This window comes from Acipenser ruthenus, chromosome 28 (assembly GCF_902713425.1).
Source record: "Acipenser ruthenus chromosome 28, fAciRut3.2 maternal haplotype, whole genome shotgun sequence".
NCBI lineage: Eukaryota > Metazoa > Chordata > Actinopteri > Acipenseriformes > Acipenseridae > Acipenser > Acipenser ruthenus.
In genome coordinates this window covers 23,790,193-23,812,167 of record NC_081216.1, presented here as the reverse complement: position 1 = coordinate 23,812,167, position 21,975 = coordinate 23,790,193, and the positions used below count along the sequence as shown (strand labels likewise).

At 38.7% G+C, this 21,975-nt stretch overlaps 1 protein-coding gene across 11 annotated transcripts in view; it reads right to left on the bottom strand.

Annotated features, from left to right (window-relative positions):
• Window positions 1-3,609: 3,609 nt before the first annotated feature.
• LOC117434449 (diacylglycerol kinase zeta-like) overlaps window positions 3,610-21,975 on the bottom strand; it is a 127,981-nt gene continuing 109,615 nt past the window's right edge. For all 11 annotated transcript variants that reach the window (XM_034057002.3, XM_034057004.3, XM_034057005.3 and 8 more), the window contains 8 exons: window positions 20,580-20,693; window positions 19,023-19,091; window positions 14,278-14,312; window positions 13,760-13,809; window positions 13,544-13,664; window positions 11,957-11,993; window positions 11,202-11,301; window positions 3,610-4,621 (listed from right to left, as the gene is read on the bottom strand). In XM_034057002.3, the coding sequence (XP_033912893.3) occupies window positions 4,505-4,621; window positions 11,202-11,301; window positions 11,957-11,993; window positions 13,544-13,664; window positions 13,760-13,809; window positions 14,278-14,312; window positions 19,023-19,091; window positions 20,580-20,693 (643 nt within the window). In that variant the 3' untranslated portion in view covers window positions 3,610-4,504. The remainder of the gene's footprint in view (window positions 4,622-11,201; window positions 11,302-11,956; window positions 11,994-13,543; window positions 13,665-13,759; window positions 13,810-14,277; window positions 14,313-19,022; window positions 19,092-20,579; window positions 20,694-21,975) is intronic.

Below are 21,975 nucleotides of genomic sequence, written 5' to 3'. Positions count from 1 at the left end.
AATGAAAAAAATAGGAGAGGGTGACAGCGTTGATTTTTTTTTTCAGTCTATTATTTATTGATAGATTTGGTTTGTTTTTGTAAATTCACCAAAGTAATGCTGCCATTACCAGATTAGCCTTAACAGAATAATTTAGGTATTTTAATGGTATAATGTTTTGGGTCTGGGAGTAACTTACCCTCTAATTTTAACACTGAGAGGGTAAAATGTATTTTTAGGGGGTGAAATGCAACATTACCTTAAAGTCAGGAGTAATCTCGATAAATACTGTACAATCTTTAATGGTAATGGAGTAGGCATTAAAAAAGAGCCTTCCATTTCAACTACAATGTTACAGTACAACCACGCGTGTGTTCTACAAGGTTCTATATCGGCTCAGTGCATTTTTCGAGGTAACACACTGACTGCAAATTAATTACTTTACTTCTATTTTAACATTTAATTGTTATTCAGTGAACATGTTAACTTCAATATAAAGCCATATAGGTAAATAAAATAAGGAAATGCATTAACATGTTATATAACAGTTTGTTTAATGTTATATGCACCTTTTGTTTGTGGTTGCCTGCAAGGATGGTTGTAGTTGAATTTGTAGCTGGACTGGGGTGTTTATGCTTCAACCTGTAGAGCTTTGAATTGTTCTTATTCTTACTGTGATTGGCTGCAAAGACAACAGGGCTAGCCAGAGGTTGGATAATGTTTGTTGGGTCGGTTTTTGTTCTGTAGTTTTTCCTAGTAACTGAAGACATTGCATTCTGGGAGGTGTAGTGGAAGTTTTAGGGGGATGCAGGTACACAGCTTAACTAGACCACTGCGTGTGAGTCTTGACACCAGTTTTTTTTTTAAAAAGTGCATTGTGTCCTGTAGTACTTCCAGGACTGTTGCCTTGTTCTAGAGGTAGGGCAGAGGAGTCACAAGAGTAGAAGTGCCAAATGCCTGGTTGTCCATTATGAGCTCTTCAGCACTTAATATCACAGATGCTAAAACTGTGCTCAAAGCAAAAAAGTAACAGGGCTGATGAATAACTACTGTGCATTAATCTACTGTTGGCTAGTGTTAAAACCCATATAGCAGACTGTCTGCATGCAGATATTGTTAATCATGCATTTAAATATATATATATTTTGATAACATTTTAGGCTAGGGGGGTTGTAAATCAATCTTCATTAACTTTAGACTACTTATTAAGACTGAACGATGCAACATCCTAGTGACTGATAATACAATTCCATATGCAATAAACACAATTTTTAAATCGTGCACTTGAAATTGGGATTGGTGAAATTGGTTGCAGACTTAAAAACGAAGTTCAAAATGTGTGCTGTGCGTCAAGATCTTCATGAGAACAAAGAGCTCAAAAGCTCTTGAAGGAAAATCTGCAAAAACTTATTGGAAAGTTTTGTGACAAATCTTGAACAGCTGGCAGTAATTGGCTGCTGATTCTGCAGTCTTATGTCAGAGGGGTTCAGACTTGTTTCCCTATAGAAGTGCATTGGCCAGACACTGATTGAGATGACTGTATTCTCACGTTCCTCATTACACCTGCCTGCTTTTCTCACATATCCTGCACACACACACCAATGGTATTCAAATCCCACGTCAGATTCAAAATTAAAATATTAGACCCTACTCAACAAGTTTTAACAATAGCGAGCATATTATACGACAAGGAGTTTTTTATATTTTCCTTTAGAACAACAGTGCCGCACACTAATGCAGTATGAAGGCAATTTGCTTTTACTAGTACGTGGTAATAGCACTTGCCATTTAATCAAAAAATTACCAGACGGGAATATGTCAAATAAATCCAAGCCAGGGATAATGATGAAAGAAAATGTAAATGCATGAGGCTGAAAGGTCAGGCACAGGATCCAAGCCAAGAGACAGTATGGTTGTGCCCAGTTGCTGCGGTAAGCTTTTAATAACATTTCTGTCATTCCCTAAAAACATAATTTAAAAAAACTATATAAAGACCTTGCTATTACAGTAAAGCAATCTGTAACAACTGTTAGCATCCTGTTATCCTGTTTTTAGATTGCATGGCTATATATTACATATGCTAAAAGTCAATGAATAACAATATAGGTATGCACAAATTGCTAGGTTCCTATCAAAACATAGGCTTCCCAAGATGAAGACCTTCGAATACCCAGGATTTATAATTCAACTAAATAATAAAATGCACGTTATTATTACAACTCTGATCAAGACTACACTTTTCATATTTCTATTACTGATACAGACTTGTTTACATTCTTTCCATAGGAGACTTCACACAAGTTAAACTCTTTCGCTACAGAGATATTTAACTTCATAGATAAATAAAAAACGATCTGCCTTATCTGAGCCGAGTTATGAAAGAAACCTAATTTTGAAGCACAATCCATGCGTCCCTTCCAATCACTACGGACCAGCCCACAAAGACGGATTTTGACGGCTTCCAGTCATGTTTCTGCTTCTTTCTCTCTTTTTTTTTTTTTTCTAAGGGGATCAGGTGTTTCCCTAACCACATTCCTACCTGTGGTTTGGATCCAAATGAACACCACACTGTGAGGTTGAAATGGTATTTTCTTTAAAAAGGTGATGCAGTTTCCAGTCTCTTAAATAACATTACTTTAACATGTACAATTTACAGTAATAATGCCATCATCAAATGAACGGTGCACCAACCAAACCCTTCCCCAATCTCAAGAAAGCAGTTACTAAAGCAAATGAGGTCACACACATACTAAAAACCTTGCATGAACCAAAGAGCATAAAAACATGGTTAGGTAGGTAAAGCTTTTTTTTTTTCCATTACAGCTAGTAAATATTCAGATTTAAATAATTACAGTTTAGCAAGTATAAATATTCAACAGTTACAATATTTCCCAACTGGAAACTGTACATCCATATACAAACAGCTGATTTAAATCCCATAGTATACAGGACCCCACAACTCTAACTCCTAAGGTCACATATAAGTCTGTTACATTCAGTGTGAATGCCTACTACTTAAATTACAGTTTGTTTGTTTAGTTTTTTTTACTAAAATATTTTAAATGACCAAACAAATACAATACAATGCTATTCTACTTTAGAGGACATTATGCTACTGAATGAATTTAGTAAATCCTACCTTGAATGTTTTCTACATGCTCAATTGAAAACATATATTGGAATTTGCATTGATTAATTCTGATTTCTTGGTGTCCTGGGAATCATGCATGTCACATAATTACATGACTTAGGAGACACAGCGGTTGGAAGATTATTGTAATCCAATCGCTGTGTCTCCTATGGGTCGCATGATTATCTGATTATCTGGAAAATATTCAGCAAGCTCCAAATGAGCATATAGATGTTGAAACATAACCAGTTCAAATACAGATTCCCCAGTTATTCTAAGGTATGATTTATTAAATTAGTTTACTATCTAGATGCCCTTTAATGCAACACATTATTATTAGGAGAGGAGTTGATAGTCAGATAGCTGATTTTGATTAGACCCTTGTACAAATGGGTCATCCCTAAGTACTAAATAACAAATCAAAATGCCATTTTGGTAAACAAACAGTAAACAAACAGTAAATTGTTAGGGAAAAAAAAAACGAACTCTGGAAAAAAATATAAAATGTACATTTTTTTATGATACAAATTCTGCTCAACATCACAAAACATAAATTCACAAAAAGTCAAATAGTTTTTATACAGCTATGCATTATATAAATACCTATTAACTCCACACTGTTATAAGAAATATGCTTTGACTAAAATTCACCATGTAAAAATACAAACATTTAGCAAAAACACACACACTTCAAGGCATTCAGAGCAGCAAAGGTAAAAGAACTGGCTTCATATGGATGTAAAGCTACTGAAATAACAAGTATACAGTCCCAGATATTTTATATCGGAAGCCAAAAGGAAAATGAGTTTTTGCTGGATAGTACAGTATGAAAGAATGCAGCTCAATATAACAGCTTCACTTTCTTAAAAATGTAAATTGTACAGTGATAATAGAAAAAAACAAAAAGAATCTTTCAGTGTAAACCGTCCCTCCTAGTGTGGAACCGGCTCTAACCAACATATTTTGAGTAAACAAGACATCCAGGAAATCAGTAAAACGTCACTTTTAAACTGTCTTGAAGCAGTCAATATAAAGAGGACTAGACAGCCCCTCCCCCTCCAGTTGATGCTTACTACAGAAACACAGGCCTATTGTAAACATCATTCCAGCTTTGTGAAAATCCTACCTCACAAAATTAAATAAAATTAGCTCAAAAATAGTGACCAATAAGTTCATTGTTTGTAATTCATCTTCTGATTTTCCAAATGAATGTGGCTGTGCAGTTTAAACCTGATAAAAATCAATTGAAAACCACCCTGTATCTGAATCGTTGGAGCTAAACTCTTGCTGTAGGAATGCAATGTATGAACGGGTGAGAGAGGCCACGTGTTTCTTCTCCCTTCTTTGTCCCAGATTCTATTTGTTTGGTTCCGGATTGCTTGGCACTTCAACAAATCACACAGCCGTTTCCTGGTCCTCCCGCTGGATCATCTGGTAATGTTGCCGATTTTCCAGGTACGCTGCCAGCTCCAGGTCATTGGATTTCTCTGCCCGGTGTTTCGGAGTGTCACCCTGCGTGAACAAAGAAAGAGGGGGTTTCAGGCAACTGGATTCAACACAGTACTGAGTTTAGTAGCAAATCAGAAATACTTAAGACTAAATCACTACAGGTCTGTCTTATTCACTAGAAGCAAGTTATTTGGAGAAACCTACTTAGCTACTGGAGAACTGTGTGAGTATTTGGTTGTAACATACATGTGTGCTGAAAGCAACGACCTTGCAACACAATTAAAAGCATCCACGACGTTTCAGAACACATACATGCCTCTTAAAAGGCGAGTGATCTATAAAGATATTCTGTACAATAGTTTATGCCATTTAGTTGCACCGTATCCAAAGAGTTCACTAAAGCAGCAAACACAGGCAATTCTGTTGTAGAATGGGGTCCCTTTTTTTATATTACTCACCCACTCTCAATCCAAGCCATAATGCAGCAACTATGTATGTGCCATTAGTTATATACATGCACTTCATCTCTGGATCACTAGAGACATGTGAGCTGGTTGTTTGAGTTCCTAAGCTCCAGTCTCCTGGTTGGGGATGAAAGCTAATGCAGTAAGCTTGCTGTGCTCTCCCACTCCCCCACCTCCTATTCCTTTCACAAACACCAAATGCTGTTTAAAAAAAAAACATCAGATTGCGTTTACAGTACCCTGTTCTATTAACATGAACAAATTTTGTTGGATGTTTTTTTTTTCTTCTTCAGAACAGTGCCTGTTCAGGTGTCATGTTATCTTTTCACCATATGGCTGTGCTCAGCGTGAACACTTTTTTTACTTTCCCTAGAGAAAAAACATTGCTTGATTGTGAAGGCAGGATGGGACAACAGCAATGAAGACAGGCACACCGGTTGTGATTATTGTACACTAGAGTACAATGGCTTTGGTCCGTTTTCATGAAGCATTGTGTGAACACCACCCTGGTTAAAGTAGTGCTGAGCTACTTCAGCAGGTAAACTAGAGGATCCCTACAGGTCTAGTACAGCCTAGCATAAGTCTGAATAGATCATATTAGGTTATTGCAATCTGGGCTTTCTTTATTAAAATCCTAGATGCTTGTTAATGCTTGATTTCAACTGGAAAGGTTCTTTCCAATGCGGCTGATTCCCTAGCCAGCTCTTTTCAGCTTTCGTTCTTTCTCTCAACAGTTTCTCAGGTTTTTAATTGGTTCTGGTTGCCAGCTGGACTGTGTCCACTAATGAGCTCTGTCACTTCATAAAAACAAAATCTGTTAGCGGCACTCAATTGCTGCTCTCTCACTGCCAGCAAACCTTACAGCCTATTCTTAGTGCAGGGGCTGGCGATGTTATCTGTTGCCCTATTTTCCCCCGCAAAACAAAAACAGAAAAAAGAATGGAACCTGTTCACTTTACCTTTGGTGCATAACAGGGCATATGAATTTAGGTTTGCAACAGCGCTATGAGAGTGGTCATGAAGTGATGTTAATTTACATGTTGCTACTGTTTGTTTTAATGGTAGCAGTAATGCAGTATAGTGCTAATCATCGGGAGATGTTTAATGTTTATAGTGTATAAACATGCAGAGTATATATTGAAAGGCACAATAGTTTTAAATCAGTCTGGCTTAAATCTGTCATTCTGCAGAAGTCTTATTAGGTCAGCAATGACTCATTTTCCCTAACACAGAGTGACACTCAAGCCCCATAATCACAGCCTAATCACTTAACCCTTGTACAATTCTGATACATTTCCACCCTTGAGGGTCTATGCAGTTCATATCAAGGTTGCAAAAATGTCGAAAAAGAATAACCAACAAATTAACCGGTAGGTATCACTTGAGGTTACCCTACAAAGATAGCGTCTTAACTGTTAAGCAACTCTCAACAGCTGTTATTTGGATTTGTTTTATATATATTAAAAAAATAAAAAATAAAACTAACAACTCTACTCTTGAGGTACCTATCTATTAAAAAAAAAACTTTTTTTTTTTGAGAAACAGGAGAAACATTTTTTCCAGGCCCCAGTTTGATAAGAAAATGTGTTAAATGATACTTTTAAAATCTACTTGCCAGTGGCTTTCCACCACATTTCTTAACACCAGATTAAAACACGTCTGTCCTTTACTGGCAGCTAGAGACAAAACACAACTAAAAAACATACCTGAAATGGAATTCCAATATAATGTTTTTGCTGCATTCTGAATGATTTTGTCTTTAAAACTGGAATGTATTTTTTTGAAAGCGGCCCAGTTTTGAACGTGTCTCATTGTCGTATTGCTGCTCAGAGCTGACACTGCTGGGGGTGTAGATACTGAGTGCTGGGGAAGCACTAACTCAGCAAAATATTTCCATGATCCACTTTACTAAGTCTGGTGAGCAATTTCTTACATCGCTCTGTGTACTCAATGATTGCATTATGCCCTGATCAAGCAGGTATAAAAGAAAAAAAAAACTCTTCTGCTTCCAAAATACACAAGTGTCAGCTTTTTGGCATCTTGAGGCATTAAAACCAGCTCTACTAAAAAGATCAGACTGATGCTACTAGGTAAAGAATATTTCACAGCAAATAGGAACACTCAAACAAAATGCACCACTAATCATTTACGGTAGAGGTGCAAATCTGAGCGATTGTGTTTCAGCTTTGATATGGCACACCAGGGCAACAGATCACTTTCAAAACAAGACAATCCACATGCCTTTATGTAACTTTTTTTTAAACAGCATTTTTATTTCTTTATTTTAATTTTTTTTTTAAGTAGATGAAAAAAAGTGCCAAAGCATCACATATATGCAAATGAAGACCTGCACAGGGATCCCCTGGACCTGTTGCTCTTCTGTTGTTGCTGAAGGAATTCTAATGAAAATGCTCCCTCGCTCCCTTGATAATCTGCACTGTTGTGTATTTTTCTGGATTGTGAGCATCTGCTTTAATGGTTCCTGTTAGCATTAGGTTAAAACTACCAAAAGAAATGTGTTATTCTGTTATATCAAGGACAGATTCTACTTTCGTCTATGTTATTTATATCTTTCTCTCTAATCCTCCTAGTGCTAAACTTAATCAATCCACTACTGTGCATTCCTTTCCTGGGGATATAATGATGAATCCAGGAGCCACCACCTGCACTTGACATATGAGACAGATTGGGCTGCACCTCAGATAAAGGTAACAGTTTCAGGGGATAATGTTACATAAGAAAGTTTACAAACAAGGAGGAGGCCATTCGGCCTATCTTGTTCGTTTGGATGTTAATAGCTTAATGATCCCAGAATCTCATCAAGCAGCTTCTTGAAGGATCCCAGGGTGTTTGCTTCAACAACATTACTGGGGAGTTGGTTCCACACTCCCACAATTCTCTGTTCTGAATGCCCCTTTATCTAATCTCCATTTGTGACCCCTGGTCATTGTTTCTTTTTTCAGGTCGAAAAAGTCCCTTGGGTCAACATTGTCATGCTTTCCATTAAACAAACTCTGTCTGATGAGGACCTGTGTCATTTGTTAAATGTTGAAATGGTTGAAAGCAAGACTAAAGTACTTTAAGCAATTTGAAGTGGAAGGGTCTGTATGAATCAGAATGTACAATCAGTTCTCATTTAATGGAGGTAAATGTGTATAGAATACTTGCAGCTTTTCAAATCAAAGCAATTTTTTTTTGTCTTTCCTAAACACCTAGTTCATTCAATAAACTTGTGATGGCATGCTGTACTGTAAATGTTAACAGTATATCAGGATTGTGTTTAACAGGGCTGGGCAAATCTTAGTGCCCCAATTCAGAGGAAAGCCAAATACCTTTGACCAACTCCTGTTACTGTAGATAAGCAACATAATTCCTTGTTTTACAGGCCACATCAGGCATGGAAAGATCATACAAAAATATAAACATATGAAAAATACACTAATCCCAGTATTTACACGCAGAAGACCTTTCAGTAAAGTTCACACAGCCTTCAGCCTCTCACCCTTCAGGATCTTGACAGGAGCTCAGTTGCTAATCTAGCTTGGGGGGATGGAATGTAAAGACCTGCTGCCGCACATTCTGAAACTGACTAACTTCTGGGAAAATCTTATCTCTGTCTGTCTGTCTGTCCCCAAAAACACACTGACTAATCATCATGCAGTACAGCAAGTGCTCTATTGCAAACCATGCTAATTAACATTACCACAAAAATCCTAACCCATGCCCTTTTCACAATAAAGAGCGATAAGATTACCCAAAATGAATTGAATTGTAAATTGGGGGGGGGGGGGGGGGGGGGGGTACTGACACAATTCTGCTGACCCTGCTCATTCTCAGGTTCCATCTGTCTGGTATGCTGCCACTTGAAGAGGCAAACCAAGGGACTTGCCACAGGTGTTTTTTTGTTTTTGTGTGCTTCTTGCGTTTTATTATAGGTTATAGTTATACAAAGACTAAAATACCAACGCAAACACTAACAAAAATGGTAAGTTCAGAACTGCCAAGCATTGCCAATTCCTTTTATTGAAAACAGTTTAGTTTTAACCTCCTGTTGATTGATACAAGAGTACCTTTTAAAAACTGGGACCTAAGAGAAGCAGCTGTATCTGTGGACTAGCTCCAGAGAGAATAGTACGACTAGAAGGAGAGGGTGTTTTCCGTGCACCTGAGCTGACACGACATGGAAACTCTTAGTTTCTTACAAGACATTCTGAGTTATCAATAAGTGCATGCCACATTTACAGCTCACTGACTTCAATTGACAACGGAATATAAACTTATAGCTCCTCGGTTCCAAACTATGTTCCAGAAATAAACATTCAAAACCCAGACGCCGGTCTCTGGGAACACAAAGCACAGAAGGCTTTCTCAAGCTTTCTACTTTTATAATTTCATGCTCATTTACAAAATCCTTCTCGCCGCTCAAGTGAGAGATCGCTGAGAAGGCAATGAATGCAAATTTCTCCAGAGCCATTTCAGCTGTTAATATAAAAAATTTTAAAAAAAGAGAGAGATTTGGAATGTCTGTTGACACTTGCTTTGTAACAGATGACTAATCCCCCACCCACCCATCCACTCACATCCCCTAGTGCTGAAGAGAAACACAGTTGGCCTGTTTCACAGGGCTGTATGGTTCTTATCAGGCACGTGGGAGGTAAAACCAAATGGATCCCTGATAGGGAGGTTCGGTTTCTAACATCTAATGCATGCGCAGATAACATTACTTGTCTGTTATAAAGCTTGACACCATGAAACACCACTCAGTCAGTCCCGGCAGATTGCCAGTAATGCAGCACACGAGACGATCAATATGGTGTGACAACAAAAAGGGTGCAAATCTGTGCAGACTAGTCCTGATGTTATGATCATACTTTTCCCCGATTAGGCTGGCCTGCCTGCAAAGCCACACTGGCATCTTCAGTTCCCTTTCATGTAGTGGATGTAGGCATTGTTTCAACAACATTTCATTTCAGCCTGATTTTCAGCTGTTGAAAAGCTAATAACAGACCTCAGGCCCTCGACTCCAGATGTTGCTCGTCTGTTTACCCTGAGAAAGAAATTCGAGACTGGAAAGATATTCCAGTTGATTCTCTACCACTTAATTTCCCATCCATCTTGGGATGTAATTTCCTGAGATTGGGGATGTGGATGGGGATGGGGATTGGGATTGTGGGGCCGGGTTTTAACATACATCATCTTGTGCTTGTAGCGTCTTTGTGTGCTCACGCCTGTGCTTGCTTATGTATGTCTATTGTTATATGTTGGGTATAATGTTTTGCATTACAAATCTTCACAAGTAAATGGGGGAAATGATTACGAAGAGGTTTGCTTTACACAATTATGGCATGTTCATGGGGAGGTTATTTTGTTAATGCTTTTGCTATGCTACAGGTCAGTGATTGTAGTGTAGGCTGCACATGTTTCCAGACATGCTCCAAAGACTGGGTGGTAATTTATTTTACGATAAGGATGAGCCACCGGAGAAGGATGATCTGATCCACCCTAATCCCACAGCATCTCAGTTTACGTCCTTCAGGATTTGAACCTGTCATCAACGCTTTCCTATCTTATAGACATTCAGATGTATACATAAACAAACGAATCCCAGGCATGTTCTGTAACTGTAGATACTTGGAATAAGTGGGTACCCAAATTAATGGTAAGCACTATAACCCATGCCTCACAAGTCTACAAAACAATAAAACAACATTTGTCTTTTGTTTGTGCATGATTCATAGTCCTTGGTTTGAGATCATGTATTTTGCTGAAAGAGGTTTTTTTTTTTTTTTTTTTAAAAGAGTTTAAGCAGTGTCTGGCAGAATGTTTGTATTCTCTAGAGTTACTTGGACACAGTCCCCCTGGCCCTGAACTTTAGCAGGATGAGTCAAAATGCCCTGCAGTGAATTACCTTGATGACACAGAAGATAGTAAGAGAATGACACTCCTTTTTACTTATTAAAAACACATGTCAACATACAGCATACAAAAGATTTGTATTAATTTGCTTGCTGTGTATACGATTACATTAATACCTAACCTGGCCCAATACCATTTATGAATGCCAACCTTTCCTTTTCAGTGTGGAATACACCTAGCATTGTTCACTTAGCTGCTTAAAAAGCTGCTACAGCACCTCACCAGACACTAATCTACTAAAGTACTGTGAAAGCTGTTATTACCTGCAGATCTGTTTTCATTAGCGATGCCCCGGCTTCCACGAGGTAGTGGCAGATCGATCTCTGGTGCAGGGAGGCTGCTTTATGTAATGCTGTCTCACCACTGAAACAGAGAATTACAGAGCCGTGAATATAACTCAATACTGGGACCCGAGACTGCCTTAATACTCAATACTGGTCTCAGCCCTGTACCTTGGCTTGAGGAGACTGTGTTTAAGAGCAGCACAGACTTGAATGCTTTGCCTTCATGCACTGTAAATGCCCAACAGTTTCAAACAATCGTCTAGAAAACAGGTTCCAAATGATCCAGTGGAAATGGATTTGCGATTGATTTTAGCCTATGTAAACAAAGTTATATTTAAAATGGCTGACCAGAAGCACAGTTCTGACCCATAACTTTGCGATAAACATTTTTGAAGTTCTTTTTTTAAATCTGCTTTAAAACCCCAAAACTTGCTATGCAACAAATTAGCCCCTTGAGAAGCACTTCATACTTCTACAATATACATTTCAAGCTAACTCTGCCTTGACACACTGGAAGCCTTTAAATAACTAGACGGGTTGCTTGTCTCTCAGTAGGAGGCAGCATACAGTCTTCAGTTGGTTTGATGAGCACACCCCCACGTGGACCCCAGTCAGCAGCTAAATTCAGCATTCCCGCTGGCGAGGGCTCGCTGTGTTTGCAGGCTTAATAAACCAACTAAAACTTTACAAGCTCCAAAAAAAAAAAAAAAAAAAAAAAACAGAATCCCTCTTACCTCACTTTCTCTGTGAGATCCAAAATCTCTGGAGGAGCTGAGGAAGAAACAAAGAAACATGAATAATACCTCAAACAATTCTAGTTGATAAAAGTTTGAATACATTAGAACAGTAGAAAATGCACAGTCAGTCATTCTCAGGGATACATGTATCCCTATGCATTTCCCAATTAATAAGGTAATTTATCATTTTCTCAGTTAAACAAAATTGTCTTGTGTACCCTGAGGAGCCTGAATCCAATACAATCAGAAGATTCAATAAAAATAAAATAAATAAATAAAAAAACTTGCAAAGCAAAATGCCTCATGCATGGGTGTTAATGACAATTGTACAGTGAACTATAATACAACATGTATTTGCAGAACTGGCTTGAATAAAAACATATTTAACCTGGACAACTGTTATTATTTGATGTGATCTGTGGTGTCAGTTTCAGAGTGATTTATATAGCCTTGAGTCTTTATCTCTCCTAAATACCAGGGTCTGATAAGGCATAAGGCTAAGAAAACTAATAGAAAAAAATAGATTTTTTATAATTGACCAGGGGTGTTGTCTGTCACTGCTAGTGTATTAGCTGGACTCAACATATTCCCAGGGCATGTTCTTTAACTTACAGGGAGAAGGAAATACATGTTCACGCTCTGAACTGCGCTGCATGCAGAATCCGGCAGGGCAACCCATTCAAACATGTGTTTGATTTTCAAACAAATGACCCTTGTTAAAGTTCAGTGTGGATTATCATGATAAAGCAAAAGCAGGCCTTGTAAAGCACGGTGAAGCACATTAGTAGATGCGAGGGTGGGAAAACAGGATTAACTGCAGAATTACAGAGCTAATTTAGTAGGGTAAATAAGGAAGACTGCTGGAGGAAATAACATTAGGAAAAGCAATGTTCTGTAATGCTTTAAGAGTCTTGATAAACAGAATAATGTATTGCTGTAACAGTACTACCCCAGGAGCACTTTTACTTGCATTAGACAAATGGGAACATATTCAGAAATAACACAACGATAACAAATGCGATAGTAGCTTCTAAACTCTAGAGGGTTAAATTATAACGCAGACGAGGAGCGCTAAATTATATTGATGTTTTCATAATGCAATTATTACAGCTTGTTTGTTTTAACTTGGGTCTCATGTTAAAACTAGAAAACAGCACCTAATCCTAATTGAATCAATTTGTAATGTTTTCCAGCCCATTTGTTCAGAACAGAAACAGTGCCGGAGAAGGAATACTATTATTATTATTATTATTATTATTTATTTCTTAGCAGACGCCCTTATCCAGGGCGACTTACAATTGTTACAAGATATCACATTATTTTTACATACAATTACCCATTTATACAGTTGGGTTTTTACTGGAGCAATTTAGGTAAAGTACCTTGCTCAAGGGTACAGCAGCAGTGTCCCCTACCAGGGATTGAACCCACAACCCTCCAGTCAAGAGTCCAGAGCCCTAACCACTACGCCACACTGCTGCCTTACTGAATACTACGTTCCCTCCAGTCAGACTCACTGGTATTCTTATGTATATTTGTGCACATTCTTCAGGGTATTGAACTAATTCCTATCCACTCTCTTACCATTGTCAATGATGTATCTGACAATCTCCTTACTGCCAACACTAACAGCATGGTGGAGGAGCGTCCAGCCCGTGGAATCTTGCACCATTAGGTCACCTCCCAACTTGTGCAGCTCTCGAAACTGAGGGGGAAAAAATGTTATTCATTTCTTCCATGAAAAAACACACCATTCTTTCACCCCCTTGCATTTAGCTGCAGAATCCACTTGTTACTTACCTTCTGAAGGTCGGTGCTCTTCACAGCTTCTATTAGTGCCTCGGCTGACACTAAAGATAAAAAAAATAAAAACATGTATAAAAATATATGGGATGACATTTCAGACTGGACGTCAGTCCAAAAAAATATGTCACAGGATAAAATTAGGATGTTTTTGAAGGTTTTTTTTGTACTTCTGGAGCATGAAAACATTTTATACATTTGACAGAGCATATGAAAAACCCAACATTTGTCATAATTTTTCTCAACAAATCTCAAAGGAGGGTGTCAAAAGCAAACCATTTAATAATAAAACATCAAAGTGGGACTTAACATTTTTGTTAATATAAAAGCGGTCTTACACTTTGACTTAGTCATTGGCAGTTTGCTGAATGTTTGGAGCTAGCGATCTGCTTTCGCAATAGATAAGGAGTGTGTGGATTTAAACCTATATCCAAAAGGGATATAGCCATCAAAGTTATATCTACAGACATATTCAATTTCAAGTGTTTGCACTATCAGTTTGGGCCCTTTATTACCTTTGTCTGTGTTACACACTGCAGTCTTCTCAGGCCTGGAAAAAAAAGAAAGTTACATTTATAAAAACATGTTCCAGTTAAGTTTAACTGTGTGCTGTATTTACAGATAACAGTAAAATAAAAACTCAATTTCCTTTTAATAGAGAAACCAGATTAAAGATTCATATGCAATAGCTCATTTGACACAGCAGTGTTCATTTCTATTTTCTGTATTGATTATTCTTCTGCTGCCCACTTCTCCTGCTGCTGCTGCTTCTCCTTCAGCACATGCTGACTGCTCGAAACAAAGAACCAAATACTTGTAACATGGTCTGTGGTTAACTTTCTTTTTTTTCGCTTATTCCCTTAGTTTATTTCATTTCCTATTTTGCTGTGGCAACTGATTTGAAAAAAAAAACCCACATATGCTACAAGCCAAATCATTCTCGTTTTTTTTCCCCATTTTTATCTATGTTATAACAAATAACAAGTACACGGGTATATACAATGGTGGAAGCATGGCCTTAGACAGGAACACCAGTGTTTAGTTAGACCAGCCACCCGTATATTTTATTTTTATAAGCCTAAGCAGTCGTACGTATTTGGAATTGCAAGTAAAATGACGCCCTGTGATGCATGACACTGCATCAAATCACCTGCGAATCAGAGCCAAGACAAAGCAGAATCTTCTGACAGGAGTCTGATTGCCATCCCTGTACATAGGTACTGTTAGAATAGGTATATTTCAGCAATTGAACAGACCCCTAAGTCTGCCACTGTACCCTAATACTGACTTCTACTGAAAAGATAAAAGAGAAAACTACAAAATGAAACACTATTCGTTTAAATCTTCCACAGAGGCAACTGTGCTTTGCTCCACAGTGACACCTTGTGGTAGTGGTTGGAATTAAACAGCCACAGGTCCCTCAGTAATGCTGGTCTCACCACCAGATCATTAACACTAGAACCGCCACGGCAGTCATTTTTACGGTTTGAGGTTTTCAAATTGAAATTACTCTGCATGTCTGAAAGTTATGCGGTTGTCCGTTTATGACTTTTCATAAATACATGTATTAAATACCCTGACAGCGTTTGAAAGGCAGGATCACGAAAATAAGGAAGTTATAATCCCGCCCACCTAGAACCGCCAAAGCAGTCATTTTGACTGCCTTTGAAATGTTTTTATTTTGAATATAACCTACATATACACACAAGCCTGTTGTTAACTCTTCTGGACCTGGCAGCCATCAATTCCTTTGTTTTGTACAAGGAATGCACAGAGGAAAATATCAGTAGGAGAGATTTCATCTTGAAGCTAGCCACAGCGCTTCGGCAGAAACATTTCGATCTGAAAACTGCAAAGCAGCAGGCTGCAGCAGCTCAACCTGGATTCAGTGCTGCACTGAGTGAACATGCAAGAGAAAACATATGTTACTTTCATTTTAAATGAAAAAATAATGTTGTTTTTACAGTTTTGTATGTACATACACCTGTTTACGCACTAGTTTCTTTTGAAATGTTTATTTTATTACAGTTTTTTCATTTTTTGAAGTAGTGCTTTACATGTAGCAAGCTAGAAAATAAACCCTTTTATGTTTAATTGTTCATTTAAATACAGCGTTGTTTGATAGGTCTTTTGGAGTTGTATCCAATAGTTTGCCTTTCATTTTAATATTGATGTTTTTTATAATGTACCATCATAATGACTGCCGGCGGGAGTTTTAGGTACGAGTATAACCGCGGGGTTCTAGTGTTAAAGCAAACCCTGCACTTTCTTTGGCAGTTTTCTTGCAGTTAATGATCAGGAGTTGCTTTCTCTGCCTGCATCTCAACTGTTTTGCTCATTAGATGTGGAGACTGACAGTTCTTGACCAGCATCTGAATCCGTGCACAGTGTTCATTTTCTCACCCCAATGCCTTGTGTTAAGATAGCAGCTGGTTTCACAGGATCAAAGAAAATCCACAGGAAACTCAACTGTAACAACATCCTTTAAAACCTGGGGACCTAAAACTTCCAGGCAACTCTTTTAGCTATTGACGGATCTCAAGACACGCCACACTGCTCCCTCAATTAATCAATCAATCTTTATTTTATATAGCGCCTTTCATAGTGGACCACCATCACAAAGTGCTTTACAAGATAACAACAAGAAAATCCATAAAAACAACACGAAAATCCATAATACTTTAAATACAGTGGAAAGTGCATAATACATGATAGTACTAAGCTTTTTGTCTTTTTTGCCGTACTAATTCCACTGCCAGATCACCCCTCTAAAACTGATTACAAACCTCATTGTATAAGCCAATCAGACCCACAGTTCAACCGTTATTGTCTGCATCAAGTGTCATTGTTCTTTCTACAGTATTAATACAAATGGGATTCTAATTTTAAGAACTCAAACAGCATACTGAAATTGTTGCTTGGGCAAATGTAGCTTTATGTGGGTTTATCCTTTTGTCTCAGAGAGAGAGAGAGAGAGAGAGAGAGATATATAGAGATAGAGATAGAGATAGAGAGAGAGAGAGAGAGAGAGAGAGAGAGAGAGAGAGAGAGGGCCTGGCTCTTTAAACACAAGTCACTAGAAGAAACAGAATGGTCTTCTGATTACCAAAAGAATTCTGACGCAGTTCTGACGCAGCTTCAGAAAGTTACATTTTCTCTGAAGTGCATTGTGTCACTTTGCTGATTAGAAAAGTGACAATGGGAGGAAAGAAGCGACACTCGTGATGACACAAAAGACTCAGACAGGGATCAGAATCAATTGAGGAAGAAGAAAAAACCAAGACGACAATAGAAAGTCAGAGTGCGGTATCTTGCAAGTTAACAGACGTCGCAGCAGAATGATCAGTTTCATTTAACACTAAATCGTCTCCCTTCGGTGAGATCAAACTGTTTAATAACTGCTCGTGGGAGTGTCATTTTCAAACTGTAAATGGAACAGCAGCCGTTCTCCTTTGGGTCTATTTCAATGAGCTGATCAGCAGATCTCAATACCGCGGTTCTGTCACTGTGAACAGCTCTTTCCTCAGTACCTTTACTCTATTTAGTGATACCAGTAGATCACAGCTGGGTGGTCAATGATATTTATAGTTAAAGGGTGGAGGTGTTTAGACCTATCACTGTTTAGATGATTAAAACAAAAAAAAAGCATTGAAACAAGCTACTCTCTGGCCCATAGGGGGGTCAGTACAATATTACTAGTATGGACCTGTGTAAATTGCTGCTGATACACACAGTAAGAAAAGCACAAGCCTATGGCTTCTTTAGTTGGCATAAACAGAGTTTGCAGTTACACACAAGCGCTTACCCAAGCAAAGAGGATGGGGTCATACAGGGAAAGAGCTTCCCATTCCTATGAGATCACAGACTGCACTGTGTTCTATAAAGAATACTATGATATGATTTCTAGGGGAATTACGCAAGCTGAGTGTGTTATACACAGGGAGCAAGATATATTGCTAGAATTACGGTATCGGAGTGCCCTGTACAAGTGTTTTTCTTTTGTGGTTTGCAAAATAAAATATGTACGCCGTACTACATGCACCCAAAGAACATGAATGACAGCCAGTACTCGGGAGTGTGTTCTATGGGGCTAAAAAACAAAACAAAAGAAGAAAAGAAAATCTGTCGTGAAAAACAATGCTGCAAAATGCTGTGCCAAATGTGTCCAATAAAACCCAAGTTTCCAGGCTGAAGTGATTTTTGTATTACTTTTCTGCACTGTTTATTGCTGCCTCATTCGTCAGTGGCACCACAAGCTCTGCAGACTTGCCGGTTTCTACACACCCTGCTGAAGCTGTCATCTTCATTTTGATTTCCTCACTGATTTAGGGAAACAGCCCTCCCAGCGCCTGTCTAAACTTTCTCTTGGATCTCTCTGGTATCCCTTTTTTATTATAACAAACTACCGAGCCTGGCTATCAATCTTTATTTTGTAACATGCAAGTATTTCACTTGTCCCTCTCTGAAACGCTCCTTTGTGCTGTCTTGTTGAGATGAGACAATTGGAACATTCCTCTCTTGCCTAACCAATCCAACCGACACAGCTTCACAAAAATACATTCTTAGAGCATTCACAGAGAAAAACAAACATTCATCTGTTAAACCAAAGGAAGATTCTACAATAATCTCAAGGAAAAACAAACAAACAAACAATTAAACAAATCTGTTAATCTGATTATTGCCCTGTTTCACCCTATAGGGCAGTGCTACTGACTGAGTAGAGGAAATGGAATAATTTATCTCTAAAATAGCACCTTTGATGTGATGTTTTTGAAACAAATAGATTATGCACGTAACTTAAACTGTCTACATTTAATTGCTATCTCAAAACGGTAGATATGCATGCAGTCTGCCCAGGCTTGTCTAATTCAGTTCTTTATAGCCAAATTGACGATCGTAAAGAAAATCTCACTTTTTAACCTTTTCTTTCTGCAGTCTTGTGAGGAAGAGCACACACTCAATCCCTCCTTTTCCTTGCAGCTGAGTGTACTATTTAGATACCTGGGACCAGACTAGACATGATCCCTGGAAGTAACAGTAAAAAGGGCAGTGTTGTGACTGAAATAACAGTAATTGCGCTAAACCAGGAATGTCTCATACTCTGCACTGTAATGGGAGTCTTAGTTCCCTCCTTTACTGTGCAAATACACTATGTAGCTAAACTGAGATACCAGAATAGATGAACCAAAAATATATAGCATCCTTAGCCTTGAGAAGTGACTGCTGTGCATTCTCCATGTCTCTAGTTCTAGTCTCTCACCTGATTGATGGTTTGAAATCGGCTGCAGTCGTCTTGGAACGATGAACACTCACATTTATTGGACCCGTCCTAAAAAAAAAAATACAAATACATTCCTGGCATGGAAAGAGATGTAAAGACACAAAGGCACCCACACAGTCACAAAGACATCTAGTTATACCGCGAGCATTTTGTGGAAAATATCTGTTGATCAGTTATTTTTTATCATGAGCTCAGGAAGAGAAAAAAAAACAACCTTTTTGAAATATGAAAAAGTGACAGTCAGGTTTCCTGCCAGCTTAATTTGTAACTAAATGTATTGTCTTGTATTGCATATGCTGACAAGACACACATGAAAATGAGAGAGCTGCACGTCGGGGGAAATATGGAATTAACATACGGACTGGCTTTGAAAACATAATCGTTATAAACTTTCCTTATGAGATGTCACCGAGATCAGTAAAAGATGAGCTGTACTTATTAAGGATTTGAGATCTGCAGTACTCTAACACTATCTAAGGATCTTTTACATTTCTTTTTTACGATATCGCAAGCTGTGCTTACCAAAGTAGAGTGGGGAGGGGGGACTAGAACCTTGGATGTGATGAAAAGGTTATTACTGTATGTGGCACGATCAGAGAAGTAATCCATAGGAGAGAATCTCAGAGCTTTCTACATAATTCTGTTGCATAATGCCTCATTATGCACAATACCGTCAGGCAATCGTCCTAGTGGAAGAAATGCAAGACATGGAAACTAATGTGCATATGCTCTTGATCTAATATTTCTACACTGCCGTAGAACCGAACGGGATGTAAACGTAATTATACGATTATAATGGCAGTTAGAAACTTATTTTATAATATTGTAGAGTGCACAGGGGAAGACAGAAGCAGGACTGGTAGGTTACGTGATCACACACAAAGATATACGCTCCTTGCAAAGGAGCCGACTCTTTTGTACAGCTGTATCGGCGATATACTTTAGTGCGAAAGGTCCCGGGTTCATACCCGCCCTCTGCCTGTGTGTGGACTGCCTCGCCCTGTGTGTGGACTGCCTCGCCCCGTGTGTGGACTGCCTCGCCCCGTGTGTGGACTGCCTCGCCCTGTGTGATGCGCCTGCCTGCAGGAATTGAGGTTCACTACAATATGTTTTGGTTTACAACTGCGAGTAATAGATCAAGTTCCCTTACAGTTATGTTTATAATATGCAATTTGTCAGTGATATTACAAGGTCCCTTACAACAGGTCCTTCAGCCCAGTTTCAGATGATACAGTCCACATTCTATCCAAGGTTTTCAGCTGAAGCCCTCCATCTACAATTAGCAATGCCCTGGGCTATACTGCACTGTAAAACCACCGATTCCACACACGTGATAAGCACCTTGGCTAGTTTATTTGGCCAGTTTGTACACTGACATTGAGGCATGCAGACCGAGTTGCACGAACAGAAGCTGTGATTGGCTGCAATACCGTGGCAGCCTTGGCAACACTGGAATTGTAGCTAAAGTGCAAAGCACTAAGAAAACAAGCTTGTTTCCCTCGATTCCTCTGTCCTCTTTTTCTTGAATCCTCTCACCTGCTGAGGGGCGGCTTTGTGGACCTCAGAGACTCGCTGTGGGCCAGCGCCTCGGCAACCGAACTGTCGCTAGAAATACGCTTCCGCTGGGAGGCCTTTTGTAACTCCAGGATCCTGCGGGAGGGGTAAGCGAGGCAGTGAGAGGCATAGAAAACAAAGCTGGCTCACTGGGGTGGCTCAGATAACAAAAATCTGCACTGCGGAGAGAATATTTTGAACAGTATTATTATTGTAAATTTTTTTATTGTTATTCTTCACCTAGGATTGGGATCGCGGAGATCTTTTTTTTTTTAAAAAGGCTGGATTTAGTTTATATCTAAGCACCTGCTAATACAGCCCTGAACTGTACCAGTGGACGAGGACTCAGTCCTGGACTCGCATTTTGGACCAGGATCCAGTTCTTAGAATTAGCATTATGTGGCTACCCTCCAGCTCTACACTAGTAGGGCAGGATGTGGGCAACCAAACAAATCCAGCATGCCAGGGCTACTTGGGCTAGACTCCATATTTCACGGTCTGTCGCTATACATTATATCATATAATACATTAATTCTGCAATTTCGTTTTTAATACTAACGAGCTGAGAGACTTTTAAAAATCTTTTTCCATTTGTAAAAAAAAAAAGTATATAAAATAAAAAAAAAAGGAAATCTGAATTATTATGGGGAAAACTGTTTTTTCATGAATTGATACACTTCCACAGTTTGCTCTGCATTTGCCACAATTTGTTTTGCAGGGCATGTAAATTCCAAATGAAGCTTCCAAGAATGATGTACGGCACCTTCTTCACATCGTGCCCAGGAGAGACCTTACAGCACTGCCGCCTTTTCACTTTTTTAGAGAGGTTTATCAATCTTTATAACATGCAAAAAAACCACAGAGAGGGCTAAAGCAACACTCCTGCAATTATGAGCCTTAGGCCTGGTAGTATATTCATTTACTGGAGAAAAGTTTTGCTTTATTCTGTCTTATTCACCAGCTGACAATTCGAGTTTAGTATTGTAAGAGTAATACACAAGATAGGACAAACTTGATAAGCAAGTGTTTGGCAATGCTGTGAAAAACAGTTGGGGTAGAATATACAGTTTACTTCTGTCATGCTGTCTTTTCAAAGCTCTTTGAAATCAGATCAGTAGGACTAAAGAATCTTTGATAAAGAATCACAGCGGTTCCCTTGTTTCAAACGGCCCTGACAACTTCATCTGTTCCACTGTCTTAAGCAGTTTTCCTTACACCTAGGCAGCCGAGGCTGGCACCCTTAAAAACTGACACAGAGAGAAAGGATGCGCGAAGGCGAGAAGTATTTGAGCGTCGATAAATTTGGAGCTAAAACAGAGAATAAAAAAATGGTTAAAAGAGAACCAGGGCTCCGGTGAAAACCAGGGCTATCCAAGGC